Raw genomic sequence first — 14,594 nt, 5'->3', positions numbered from 1 at the left:
ATTTGACCTTATTGCTCTGATTTTGCTTGGCAGTTTTTCCCAACAGTCTCTTTTGTTTCTCCAACCCTGTCCCACTCCCATTCTAATTCCTCATTTTTTAATGTTACTTTCTCTTTGAATTTTTTTATTTCCTGTGTTCTTCTATTCACATTTTCACTTTTGCTTTGGAATGTATCCATATAGGGGGCATTCTAGACTGCTTCATTTATGTCACCATTTCCATAATTTGTTTGCTCTTTGATTTTGTTGCCTTCACCTTACCTTTTATTTGGAGTTGTCTTGGTTCTCTCTGGTAGTTGACATTTTGTACCTTTTTATTTTTCATTTTTCTTAATCTTTTACTTACTGATTAAGGCAGAATGATTCTGGGATATTTGATACAGTATAAAAGTGGAGATACTTGGTTACTGAAAATGGAAAGATAAGCGTCTAGGTCTCTTTTTGGGAAAGATACAGACCAAAATGATATGTGACCCTTCTGATCTCCCAAATATAAATTTGTTATCCACAAAAGTATTTGAGGTTTTGAAAACAAGTTAATTTATTGAATTTTGTGTGAAAAAAAATCAGTGAAGTCAGCATTCACCAGTGAACCGAGATGTTAAATGGGTATTTAAATCATAGCAATGTCAAACAGATTATTTGCAATTATATAACTTAAACATTTGTTTTTATGTTTTTCTTTTACCTGTTAAAAAAAAAAAACATTTATGTTCAATATAGTTCATTGGAAATGTTTAATATGAGGGTTTTTTTATTATTTTATTTTGTTTTATTTTATTTTATTTTTTTAAAGATTTTATTTCTTTATTTGACAGAGAGATCACAAGCAGGCAGAGAGGCGGGCAGAGAGAGAGGAGGAAGCAGGCTCCCTGCTGAGCAGAGAGCCCGATGCGGGGCTCGATCCCAGGACTCCGAGATCATGACCTGAGCCGAAGGCAGCGGCTTAACCCACTGAGCCACCCAGGCGCCCCGATGAGGGTTTTTTAAAAATTCTGTTTAAGAAGTAGAAGAAATAGTATAGTCAGTATAGCCTATTTAAGAATAATTCTTGTAGGAGCACCTGGGTGGCACAGTTGGTTAAGTTCTGACTCTTGGTTTCAGAGCAGGTCATGATCTAGGGTCATTGAGACTGAGCCCCGCATCAGGCTCTGTGCTCAGTGGAGAGTTTGCTTGAGATTCTCTTTCCTTCTCCCTCTGCCCCTCCTCTCATGTTCTTTCTCTCTAAAATAAATAAATAAATCTTAAAAAAATTCTTGTAGTAATGATAGCTCAGTTATTGTGTACTTATGGGCCATGCATGACATTAAATACTTTACCTGTATTACTTACTTTAATCATTACAATCTTAATAATTGGTTGTTACTATTTCCAGTCAGGTGAAGAATCTACTCTGAAGTTTAGAAAAGTAAGGTGATTTGTGTAAGGTCACACTACAGCTAGTAGGTGCTAGGATTCACATCAGGCTGTCTGACTATAAAGCTTGGGCTGTTAATCACTTTTATTTTCTTATTCTTTCTTGAGGTTGCATAAATTTCAGTGAAAATAAGCTTCTCTTTTATTTTTAAAGAACTTTATGTCCCTTTTTGTTTTGTTTTATAAATAGTTGGAATATCAAGGGATTTGAAATTTTAAGAATGTTTTATGTTAAACAGAATACTCAGGAAACTTTTCTGGGTAGCTTTTTTATTTAAACTCCTAATATAAATCCTACATCCTATTTTTTTTTTCTGGAGTCATTATAAGTTTATTGTAATGCTCTGAATTAGAAAATGCGCAACTAACCAACATAGATTAATACATTTTACAAAATTTAGTATTATATATTGGCCTAACACACCCAGCTGATCATATTACTGCATACTTTTTAGGCAGACAATGTTGGTGTAAAACACTCTCTTTGCTTACATGAACAGTAATATATTTGAAACTGAGAGCTCCTCAATTTTTCTGACTTTTCTAAAGGAAAAAGACACCTCATTATGAAAATATTAACATTAAGAAAGATCAACGACAAAATTATTGCTTAAATCTCCCACGATTTTATGAAGTAATAATATTACAGGAGGAAAAAAAGGTAAGTTGAAATGTAGCTATTTCATCTCCTTTCTATATTTTAGGATCATTGACTCTTATCATTACAAGGTTAGAGTCCTCTTAGATCTACTGTGCTTCTTAGCTAGCTAGTTGTTACTCAGTGAATATTATTGAAGGAATTATACTTTAATCTCTATGAAGTAACCACCATCTCTGCTTGAACACCTCTTGTGATAAAGAACTCACTAGCTCTAAGGTTTATTGTTTCAATAGTGGACAACTCCATTCCTTGCAATTTCCTTCTTAAACTGATCTAAATTTGCCTGCCTGCTGCCTACTTTTTCTCCATTTTCCTGTGACTTCTTTTCAATCTCCTTCTCAGTCTTTTTCTAGTAAGGATAAATGTTCCAAATATATTTTACTATTCTTGTTATTTAAATTCATGATAATTTATTTTCCTTTGAAGTTATCTAGAGCTCTTCTTTGGTTTGTGGGTCTCCTTCTTTTTCTTTCTCTCTCTTTTAATATGATACTAGAACTAAGTGTAATATTCTTGGTGTATTCTGATTTGTACATAGTAGGATTTTCATTTTCCTTCTTCTGAATAGTGTATATTTATTAATATAAAACCTAAGATTTCAGTACCTTTTTTTTATAGCTATGTTTCAGTTTATTCTTTTGGAACTTGTAGGCAAATAAAACCATAGACTTTTTCCCCCCCTTTACTATATTACTATATTTGAACATAAAACCTTGAACAATGTAATACTATACAGCTATAAAAAGGATGTGATCTTGCCATTTGCAATAACATGGTTGGACTCAGGGTATTATGCTGAGTGAATTAAATCAGAAAGATAAATACCTTATGATTTTACTCATAGGTGAAATCTAAAAAACAGAACTTAAGAATAGACAAGCAAAAAGCAGAATCAGACTTATAAATAAATAGAACAAATTGATGGTTACCAGAGGAAAGAGGTGTGGGGGGGTTGGGAAAAATAAGTGAAGAGGAGTGGGAGATAAAGGCTTACAGTTATGGAATGAATAAATTAGGAGAATAAAAGGGACAGCATGGGGAGTATAGTTAATGTAATGTTTTATGGTGACAGACAGTAGCTATACTTGCGGAGAGCATAGCATAATGTATAGAGAAGTTGAATCACTATGTGTACATCTGAAACTAATACAACATTGTGTACATCTGAAACTAATACAACTGAAACTAATACAACAACTAATACAACAATTTAAAAATTTTAAATTGGATCATTTAGAATAAGGATAAATGATTCTCAGCTGAAAAATCAATAACTATAAAAAATCAATAAGATTTTTCTTTGCATTTGATTTCTTTGGTCTTCCCCTGAATATCAATCAGCAATGAGAAATTGTTTCTAGAAATGAAAAGATACAATAACATAATAACACAATATGATTGATTTTATAGAATTATAATTATAAATCTCAAACTGTAAAATGAGTTAATGTAGAATCATGAGTGATTATAGTCTGTAGTTTTCTATTCTTGCAATGTCCTTGGTTTGGTATTAGGGTTATGCTGGCTTCATAGAATGAGTTAAGGAATATTCCTTCTGCTTCTATTCTCTGAGTTTGTAGAGAATTGATGTAATGTGTTCTTTAAATGTTTGGTAAAATTTTCTGGTGAACCCACTTGGGCTTGGTGCTTTCTTTTTCTGGAAGGTTATTAATTACTGATTCAATTTTTAAAATAGATACAGGTGTATTTGGATCATCTGTTTTTTCTTGTGTGAGTTTGGGAAGATTGAGTCTTTCAAGGAATTGGTCCAATTTATCTGGCTTATCAAATGTATGGGCATAGAGTTCATAGTATTCCTTTATTATTCTTTTATGTTTATGAGATCTGTAGTGATGTCCCCTCCTTCACTCTGATATTAGTAATTATGTCTTCTCTTTTTTTCTTAGTTTACCATGCTAGAGACTTATAGATTTGATCTTTTCAAAGACCCAACTTTTGGTTTCATTGATTTTCTCTATTTATTTCTCATATTCAATTTTATTGATTTCTGCTCCAATTATACTCATTTTTCTTTTGACTACTTCTAATTTAATTTGGTCTTCTTTTTTATTTTCCTAAGGTGGAAACTTAGATTTTCATAAATGCTTTCATTGCTATAAATGATGTCAATATATCTATTTTTGATTATGGTGTTATTGATTCCAACTATGTCTTTACTGATTTTATGCCTGCTACTCTGTCCATTTCTGAGAAAGGGTATTGAAGTCTTCAACTCTGATAGTGGATTCATTTATTTTTACTTGCAGTCCTATCAGTTTTGCCTCATATAGTGCTGCTTTGTTGTTAGGAACATATATGTTAAGAATTGTTATGTCTTCTTGGAGAACTGGCCTCTTTATCATTATATAATGATCTTCTTTAGCCCTGATAATCTTCCTTGTTTTGAAGTCTGTACTGTCTAAAATTAATGTATCTACTCTTGCTTTCTTTTGATTACTGTTAGCATGGCATGTTTTTCTCCATTTACTTTTTTTTTTTAAGATTTTATTTATTTATTTGATAGACAGAGATCACAAGTAGGCAGAGAGGCAGGCAGAGAGAGAGAGGAAGGGAAGCAGGCTTGATCCCAGGACCCCGAGACCATGACCTGAGCCGAAGGCAGAGGCTTAACCCACTGAGCCACCCAGGTGCCCTCTCCATTTACTTTTAATTTATATTTGTCTTTATATTTAAAGGGGGACTGTTATTGACAGCAAGACTGCTATACAAGTCTTATATAGTGGGTCTTACTTGTTGATCCACTCTGACAATCTTTTTTTTTTTTAAGATTTTATTTATTTGTCAGAGAGAGCACAAGCTGGCAGAGTGGCAGGCAGAGGCAGAGAGAGAAGCAGGCTCCCTGCTGAGCAAGGAGCCTGATGTGGGACTCCATCCCAGGACCCTGGAATCATGACCTGAGTCGAAGGCAACGTCTTAACCGACTGAGCCACCCAGCCACCCGTCCCTATCTGTCTTTTAATTGGTAAATTTAGACCATTGACATTCAAGGATTATCGATATAGTTGGATTAATATCTACCACATTTGTTACTGTTTTCTATTTAATGCCCCCCCCTTTTTGCTCCTATTTTTATCATGCATTCTTTTTCTGCCTTTTGTGTGGTTCTCGCCTGTTTTTGCCTTCTATTTTCTTTATTCATTAGAGCATTTAGGATATTAATCCTACTTGTTTTAAGTTCCCTATCTGATGATGGCACTTTCCCTGCCATGTGTGGCTCTGGTGCTTGGCCTGTTTCTTCTAATTTCTTGCTTTTTAATATTTGTTGTAATTTTCTCTTGGTAACTGGATGTCTTATTCTGCTCAGGTTGCTATAACAAAATAGCATATTGGATGGGTTTTAAATAAGAGAATTTTATTCCTTATACCTCTGGGAGTCTGGGAAGTTCAAGATGAAGGTGCCAGCAGATTTAGTTCTACTGAGGACTCATTTCCTGTTTCATAGGTCATTTTTTTGCTATGTCTTTAAATGGTGGAAGGGGCAGGAAACTATCTTGGCTGCCCTTTTTTTTTTTTTTTTAATAAGGACACTAATCCCATTCATCAGAGCTCTGTGCTCATGAGTTAATCACTTCCCAAAGCTGCCACCTCCAAAAACCATCACATTAGGATTAGTTTAACATGAGTTTGGGGGCATACAAACATTCAATTTATGTAACTTGACATGATGTGTTAGGTAAAGGAACTTTTGTAAATATGCCTTCAGTAATGTGGTGATAAGGTATGGGGAAGGGGATAAGTGCTATAGTTCTATGATTAGATCTCAGTCTTTTTAGGGAGTCTGTGCCTCTGAACTGGTCTGTGAACTTCACAAGTGTTTCTCAGTTTTTTCTCTCTCCTAGCTGGGTCAGAATGGCTGGCTAGTATGAGTTGGAATTAGGTATTTCCTTTAACTTAAATGGAAGGCTAAAGGTGACTGGAATTAGGCATTTCCCTTCCCTATGTCTATTATATGCTGATAATGCTTTAGTAGGTTGGGCCCTCTTATGTGCTGATAATGCTCTAGTAGGTTGGGTTAGTTTGATTTTCATGAGAGCTTGCTCCAGTATATTTCAAAATGCTTCCTTTCTCTCTTCCCCTGCCAGATGCATGAAAGGGTTTTTCTCCACTATTTACTTGAGAACCTAGTTGAGCTCCTGGAAGTAAATTAGAATTATGGGATCCTCCCCTATGATGCGGCCCATGGAGTTTTAACTCTGCCTTTAACTCTCTGAAGAATGGAGCCTCCAGCAGTTCTTCAATTATACTTTTGGTATTCCTATACTGGCATTGTTTTCCACAGTGTTTTCTATCTTTAAATCTCTGCTATGTTAAGCTGTGACATTCTGTATTCGCTAATCTGTTTCTCCAATTTTTGGGCAGTGGTTTGTCTTGTATTTTTTGCTCTCTCGGGGATCTAAAAAGAGTTTGATTGACGTTCTATTCAGGTTTCTACTTCCTGTTAGGGAGGAGTGGCAATATCCAAGTTCCTTATGTGTGGAACTGGAAACTGGAATTTAGGAAATTATTTTTTAAACCAGAACATTTATTATGTGATAATCATTGAAATCCTTAAGATGAACTGGATGGTGCAACAGCTTCCTTCTTGAGTGCAGGTGTTGTTTCTTCACAAAATCCATGCCTGCATCTGTGGTATACAATTTTTAGGGGCCTCATTTGACCAGTCCTAGTGGTATTTCATCTTTTAGCCTTGGCACTCCAGTTATTTTCTCTCTTCTGCTTGGCAGGGTAGCCATATTTGCCACAAGTCAGCTTTTGACATGAAGATGTGGTAGGGCTGAGGGCCACAGTAGTGGCACAACGTGTGCTTCTTATTGTGACGCTTTCCAAAGGGTGATGTTCCCTTTGTTATCTTTTTTCTATGATTGAGACCAAAGAGTAGAAATGAATCTTTTTTTTTTTTTTTAAAGATTATTTATTTATTTGACAGACAGAAATCACAAGTAGGCAGAGAAGCAGGCAGAGAGAGAGGAGGAAGCAGGCCTCCTGCTGAGCAGAGAGCCCTATGCAGGACTCAATCCCATGACCCTGAGATCAGGACCTGAGCTGAAGGCAGAGGCTTAACCCACTGAGCCACCCAGGCGCCCGGAAATGAATCTTTTAAACGAAAAGTATTTTCTGGATTCACATCAGCAAAATGGTGAACTAGGATTCCCAACACTCATTTCCCCCCATTAAAAAAATAACAAATTATAAGTACCTACATACTGACGAAAATAGCTCTGGAGAGCTTAGAGTACAATTAAGAAGCTACAGACACCTGTAGGAGCTTAAAACTCAAGGTGGTCACATAGAAAAGTTTAAGAGGCACTTTACCTGCTTCACACCATTCAGTCCATCATAGTTTGATGCCAAGAAAGATCGCAATGTGTAATTTCCCCCCGTGCATGAAAGGAGAGGAGGAAGGCAATAACAGCCCTTATCACCACTCTGGACATCTAAAACTTATGCTACTGAGGATACCTACAGTCTTCACTGATGCTTAACCCAGCAGATGGAGCTGCCTGGAGTCCATACCACTGTGCCTCCCCCTGGAGAAGGAAGCATCACAGTTCCTACGTTCTTCTGGGGCTGCAGCTGCCACTCATCATCATAACCGTGTACATACCTGTGACCCTGGCTCTGTGGCAGCTATATGTGTACCCATTTTAGACACCAGCACCAACACTGCAGCAAGTATACTCCTGTACTGGAGCAAGCCCCAGGAGGATACTTTGGCCATGACTTCCTCCTGTGGGGAAAAAGAAAACAGGGAAACTGTAGCAGATTTTGACACTGAAGAGCCAACAGCCCTTGTTGCTGCTGTAGAACCTACACCCTTGGTCTGCCACAGAATCTTGTAGTTTTTTTATGATGTTGACTTCATGTATATGAGCTTCATAGAGTATATACTGCTGCAACTTTCCTGAAGCCAGAACCTTCTCTCTGGTTCCCACTGCCTTCAGAGCTAGAGCTGCTGTTCTACTCAGCTAGTGTCCTGACAACCACCCATAGTTCTTTCCCCACTGGAGGTAGTCCATAAAATCTGGAAGAGGTGACTGCTTCTTCAAATGTGCAGGCATCACTGCAAGACTATAAGAAACAAAAAAGTCAGGGAAACATGACTCCACCAAAAGAGCATAATAATTGCCTAGTAACTGGCTCCAAAGAAAGGGAGATCGGTCAGTAAATTCAAATTATTGTTTTGTTTTTTTTTTTTAAGATTTTATTTATTTATTTGACAGAGAGGGAGACAGCGAGGGAGGGAACACAAACAGGGGGAGTGGGAGAGGGAGAAACAGGCTCTCCACTGAGCAGGGAGCCCAATATGGGGCTCTATCCCAGGACCCTGGGATCATGACCTGAGCCAAAGGCAGACGCCTAGCAACTGAGCCACCCAGGTACCAAAATTATTGTTTTAAGGAAGCTCAGTGAGCTATAAGAGAACAAAGTTAGACAACTTAATGAAATTAAAATAGCAATAGATGGGGCGCCTGGGTGGCTCAGTGGGTTAAGCCGCTGCCTTCGGCTCAGGTCATGATCTCAGAGTCCTGGGATCGAGTCCTGCATCGGGCTCTCTGCTCAGCAGGGAGCCTGCTTCCTCCTGTCTCACTGCCTGCCTCTCTGCCTGCTTGTGATCTCTCTCTGTCAAATAAATAAATAAAATCTTAAAAAAAAAATAAAATAGCAATAGTTGAATAAGATGTGAGTTTAACAGAGATAGAAATCACAAAGAACTAAACAAATTCTAGAGTTAAAGAGTACAATGAATGAAATGAAAAATGCAATAGAGTGCTTCAATAGTAGACTCACTCAAGTAGAAGAAAGAATCTGTCAACTCAGAGAAAGTTCATTTGAAATAATCCAGTCAGAGGAGAAAAAAGATAAAAGAATGAAAAAGAGTGAGGAAATCTTACACGATTTATAGGACGTCATGGAGAATCAATGTGTGCACTTTGGGAGTCTCAGAAGGAGAAGAGAGAGAAAGGAACAGAAAGAAATAATGGCTGAAAACTTCCCAAATCTTTGTAGGGAAGTGGTCATCAATATTCATGAAGCTCAAAGGTCCTGAAATAGTCTCAGCCCAATGATTACACTGACACATTATAGTTAAATTGTTAAGAGTTAATGACAAAGAGAATTTTTAATGCAGTAAGAGAAAAGTAATTCATCACATATAAGACTTTCCCTCCCCAAACTGTTCCCCAAGAGTATAAGTCGATTTCTCAGTAGAAACCTTGCACCCAGTAGAGGGTGGGAAGATATATTTAGAGTACTGGAAGAAAAAAAAAAACACTACTGCCAAATAAGAATACTGTACTCAGAAATATCATTCCTTAAAAATGGAGAGATAATGTCTTTCACAGACAAACAATAACTGAGAATTTGTTACTCTTAGACCTGGATTACAAGATATGCTTAAGGGATTTCTCCAAATTGAAATGAAAACATGCGAAACAGCAGTATGAAATCTCATATGTAATGGAAAAAAATAAACATACATAGATTAGTATAATAGTAAAGATGATTTGTAAATTGCTTTAACTTAACGTGAGAGTCAATAGGTAAAAATATTTTTACACAATATAAAAAGAAACTGTCTACAAGAGCACAAACTGTATGTATATGTGGAGATAATAAAAGATTAGTGTTTTTTTTTTAAAGATTTTTTATTTATTCATTTATTTGAGAGAGAGAGAGATCACAAGCAGGCAGAGAGGCAGGCAGAGAGAGAGGAAGGGAAGCAGGCTCCCTGCTGAGTAGAGAACCTGATGCGGAGCTTGATCCCAGGACCCTGAGATCATGACCTGAGCCGAAGGCAGAGGCTTTAATCCACTGAGCCACCCAGGCGCCCCAAGATCAGTGTTTTTATACATGGTTGAAATTGTTACCAAAATAAAATGGAAGGTCATAGTTACAAGATTTTTTTGCAACTCTTGAGCTAATCATGGAAAAAAGAAAAACTATAATAGGCACACAAAAGATAAAGGGAAAAAAAAACAAAAAAATCACTTCAAAAAATTATCAAGTAACAAAGTAACACAAGAGAAGAAGAGAAAAAACAATTATAAAAACAAAGAAAACAACTTTTAAAAATAGCAACAGTAAATTTTTCACTTAAGAATGATTACCTTAAATGTAAATGCATTAAATTTGCCAATCAAAAGGCTTATAGTGCCTGAATGTATTGGAAGAAAAAAACACAACAACAAGATCCAGTGACATTCTGTCTGTAAGAGACATACTTTAGTATTAAAAACACACATAGGCCAAAATAGGGGATGAAAAATAGGGATGAAAAAAAGATGTTTCATGCAGATGATGATCAAAAGAAAGGAGGATTGGCTATATGTATGTCAGAAAAAATGAAATTTAAGTTTAAAATTTTCTCTTAAGGTCAATACATAATGATCAAAGCATCACTTCAACAGAAAGATAGGACAATTATAAATGTGCTCAATCCCAGTATACCTAAATATATAAAACAAATATTGACAGATTTAAGGCAGAAATGGACAGAAATACAAAATAGTACAGTCTATAATACTCCACTTTCAATAATGGATAGAACATCCAGACAGAATATCAATACAAAAATAGCTGACTTGAACAACATTATAGACCAAATGGATCTAACTGACTTATGCAGAAATTTCTACCCAAGATCAGAATACATATTCTACTCAAAGGCATACTGAATATTCCAGATAGATCTCATGAAAAGTCACGAAACAAATCTTAACACATTTAAGAACATCAAAATCACTCCAAGTATCTTTTCTTACCAAAATGGAATAAAACTAAAAATCAGCAATAGCAAGAAAATGGGAAAATTTACAAATGTGTGGAAACTAAATAATTTTGTCTTAAGAAACTTTGGGTCAAACAAATGTCTATCAATAGATGAATGGAAAGAGAAGAGGTCCACGTACACACACAGACACATAGACACACACACACAGAAATATTACTAAGCCATAAAAAAGAATGAAATCTTGCCATTTGCAACAACAACAGATGGACCTAGAGAGTTAAATTCTAAGTGAAAGTAATCAGTCAGAGAAAGACAAATACCATATGATTTCATTCATATGTGAAATTTAAGAAACAATAATAATAGGGCGCCTGGGTGGCTCAGTGGGTTGAGCCGCTGCCTTCGGCTCGGGTCGTGATCTCGGGGTCCTGGGATCGAGTCCCACATCGGGCTCTCTGCTCAGCAGGAAGCCTGCTTCCCTCTCTCTCTCTCTGCCTGCCTCTCCGTCTACTTGTGATCTCTCTCTCTCTATCAAATAAATAAATAAAATCTTAAAAAAAACCAATAATAATAAAAAGAAACAAAAACATAGACTCTTACAGACAGAGAACAAACTAGTGGAGGTTGCCAGAGTGGAGGTTGGTGGGGGGATGGGTGAAATAGGTAAAAAAGGATTAAGAGTATACTTGATGAGTGCTGAGAAATGTGTGGAATTGTTGAATTACATCATACACCTGAAAGTAATATAACACTGTATGTTAATTATACTTAAATGAAAAAAGTCCTTTAAAAAAATGAGAAAGAAACAAAAAAGGGAAAAAATCATTGGGTCAAAGAGAAAATAAAAATACAGTTTAAAAAAGTATTTCAAAACAAACAAAAAGAACATATCAAATCTATGAACTGCAGCAAAAGCTAAGAGGGAAGTTTTAGTGAATTATGCTTACATTAAAACAGAAGAAAGATATCAAACAAACTAACTTTATACCACAAGGAACTAAAAAAACAAGAACAAACCAAGCCCAAATTAGCCAAAGGAAGGAAATGATAAAAATTAGAGCAGATGTAAGTCAAATGGAGGATAACAAAAAAGAATGAAGCTTTTGAATTGGTGTTTTAAAAGATAAAATTGACAAACTATTAGACTAAGAAAAAGAGAGAAAAGACTCATAAAATCAGATGAAAGAGTAAACATTTCAATGGATGCCTCAGGAGGAAAAAACAGTTTTAAGGGACGGTTAGGAAAAACTATATACCAACCAACTATATACCAGCCTATAAGAAATGAATAAATTCCTGGAAACGAGCAACCTAGCAAAGCTGAATCAGGAAGAAATAGAAAGCCTGAACAGATCAATAACAAGGAACTAACTCAGTAATAAAAAAATCTCCCAACAAAGAAAAGCCCAGGACCTAATGTCTTCAAGGATGAATTTTACCAAACATTCAAAGAAGTATTATTAATGATCCTTAAATTCTTCTAGAAAATAGAAGAGGGAATGCTTCCAAACTCATTTTATGAGGCTAGCATCACCCTGATACCATAACCAGGCAAACACTCCAAGAAAATTATAAGCCAATATTCCTGAATAACATTGTTGTAAAAAATCCTTAATAAAATGTTAACTATTGAAAAATTTAACTATTTGAAAATATAACTATATGAAATTAAAATATAGTTAAAATTATAGTTAAAATTAAAATTTATTTATTAAAAATTATTAAAATTAGAATTATTAATTTATTATATATAATTTATTTATTTATAATTTATTTATTATATAATAATTTATTATCAATTTATTATAATTTATTATAACTTAATTAAAAAGCTAAAAAATTATTTAAAAATTTATTAAAGTTAAAATTTTGGTTAAAATATAGTTAAAATATAGTTAAAAATTTAAGTATATGAAAAATTTAACTATTAAAAATTTAACAGTGCATTTTTAAAATTAACATGTATTATTTGCTTCAGGATCTGTGAATCATCAGTCTTACACAATTACCCAGGTCTGTGAATCATCAGTCTTACACAATTCACAACACTCACCATAGCAATACTCTCCTCAATGTCCATAATCCAGCGACCCTACCCCCAACTCCACCCCCACCACAGCAACCCTCAGTTTGTTTCCTGAGATTAAGAGTCTTACAGTTTTTCTCCTTCCCGGGTTCCATCTTGTTTCATTTTTTCCCTCCCTACCCCCCATGACCCCCTGCCCTGCCTCTCAAATTCCTCATATCAGAGAGATCATATGATAATTGTCTTTCTCTGATTGACTTATTTCGCTTAGCATAACATCGTCTAGTTCCAGCTATGTCATTGGAAATGGCAAGATTTTTTTGATGGCTGCATAGTATTCCTGTGTGTGTGTGTGTGTGTGTGTGTGTGTGTGTGTGTGTGCCACATCTTCTTTTTAACACCGCACTTAAAGAATCATACACCATGCCAAGTGTGATTTATTCCAGGGATGCAAGAGTGGTTCTAACTGTATGTAGTTTGCCTCTTTTTCCTTTAAAAATCAACTCTGTGAAAACAATTTTGATAAAGTAAGAATATTGATAATATTTATGAGAGTAAATAATATGAACGTATTGGTATTTTCTTCATAGTTATTATAATATAAAACTAATAAATGTTTTGTTCAAAATGATTTTTTCCCAAGCTTTTTCCATGAGACTATCCTGACCTACCTAATAATAGTAGAATAAGAATAATTTTATTTCTTTATCCTATAAATAGTAAAAGGAATAACAACTTAAGATGAATGAATTGTTGGGGCACCTGAGTGGCTTAGTGGGTTAAGCCTCTGCCTTCGGCTCGGGTCAGTATCTCAGGGTCTTGGGATCGAGCCCCACATCGGGCTCTCTGCTCAGCAGGGAGCCTTCTTCCCCCTCTCTGCCTGCTTCTCTGCCTACTTGATAACTCTCTCTCTATCAAATAAATAAATAAAATCTTTTAAAAAAAGATGAATGAATTGTTTTAAAATAGAATCTTAATTGTACATGGCATTTCTCAATTTTTTTTGTCTCTTCAAATATTTGCTTCTAATATGTAGAAATTTTTAATTTACATTTTGAGGTAACAAAAGAGATGGACTTTTTTCCATTTTTTAGAATCTAGCTTTTTTGTCTTACATAATGGTAAATTGTAATTTCTTAATGGTTATTAGACTGGATTCGAAAAATAATGTTTTGTAGTGCCTCTCCCACATCTTAAGAGCAGTTGCAAGAAGTTTGACTTGGGACTGTTGGTAAATTTAGTGTGGGATAGGCTATCTTCATTCAATTTTTTGTTTCTATGGTTTTATTCCACTGATGCACTGACTCCTAAAATAGATGATACGTTAAGATTAGTTATAGGTAGTGATTTCTTAAAACTCTCTAAATTGCTCTTTACTTATATGGAGCCCATTGCTGCTTCTCTTGTTTTCCTGACTCTCACTCAGATTTCTGGCTCGTATTTACACATTCCTACTTCTTTTTTTGGTGTATTAGACTTTGGCTTCTCTGTATGGTTTTTATGTTTTCACATCTTTCCAAAATTCTTCCTCTGAACCCTCTAGGTCTGGCTTAACAGGAAATTAACATGTACCAGAAGAGAGGGTGTAGTTTTGTCAGATTTGTTTCTCAACATGTACTTTTTTTTCTTGTCATTTAGAGTTTATTTTGAAATGCATTTCTTTTTGAATTTAGGAGTTTATTTTTTAAAAACAGCTCTTTTAAGATACGTATCTTAATTCATCCATTTAAAGTACATAA

General features: G+C 35.1%; 1 protein-coding gene across 1 annotated transcript in view; it reads left to right on the top strand.

Moving 5' to 3' along the window:
* STPG2 (sperm tail PG-rich repeat containing 2) overlaps nucleotides 1-14,594 on the top strand; it is a 578,171-nt gene that overhangs the window by 37,558 nt on the left and 526,019 nt on the right. Inside the window, exon 6 of the mRNA XM_047718028.1 lies at nucleotides 1,966-2,077. Coding sequence (XP_047573984.1) covers nucleotides 1,966-2,077 — 112 coding nt within the window. The remainder of the gene's footprint in view (nucleotides 1-1,965; nucleotides 2,078-14,594) is intronic.

Source organism: Lutra lutra, chromosome 2 (assembly GCF_902655055.1).
Source record: "Lutra lutra chromosome 2, mLutLut1.2, whole genome shotgun sequence".
NCBI classification, from domain to species: domain Eukaryota; kingdom Metazoa; phylum Chordata; class Mammalia; order Carnivora; family Mustelidae; genus Lutra; species Lutra lutra.
The sequence above is the reverse complement of the archived record's forward strand: the minus strand, read 5'-3'. Positions and strand labels throughout refer to the sequence as shown.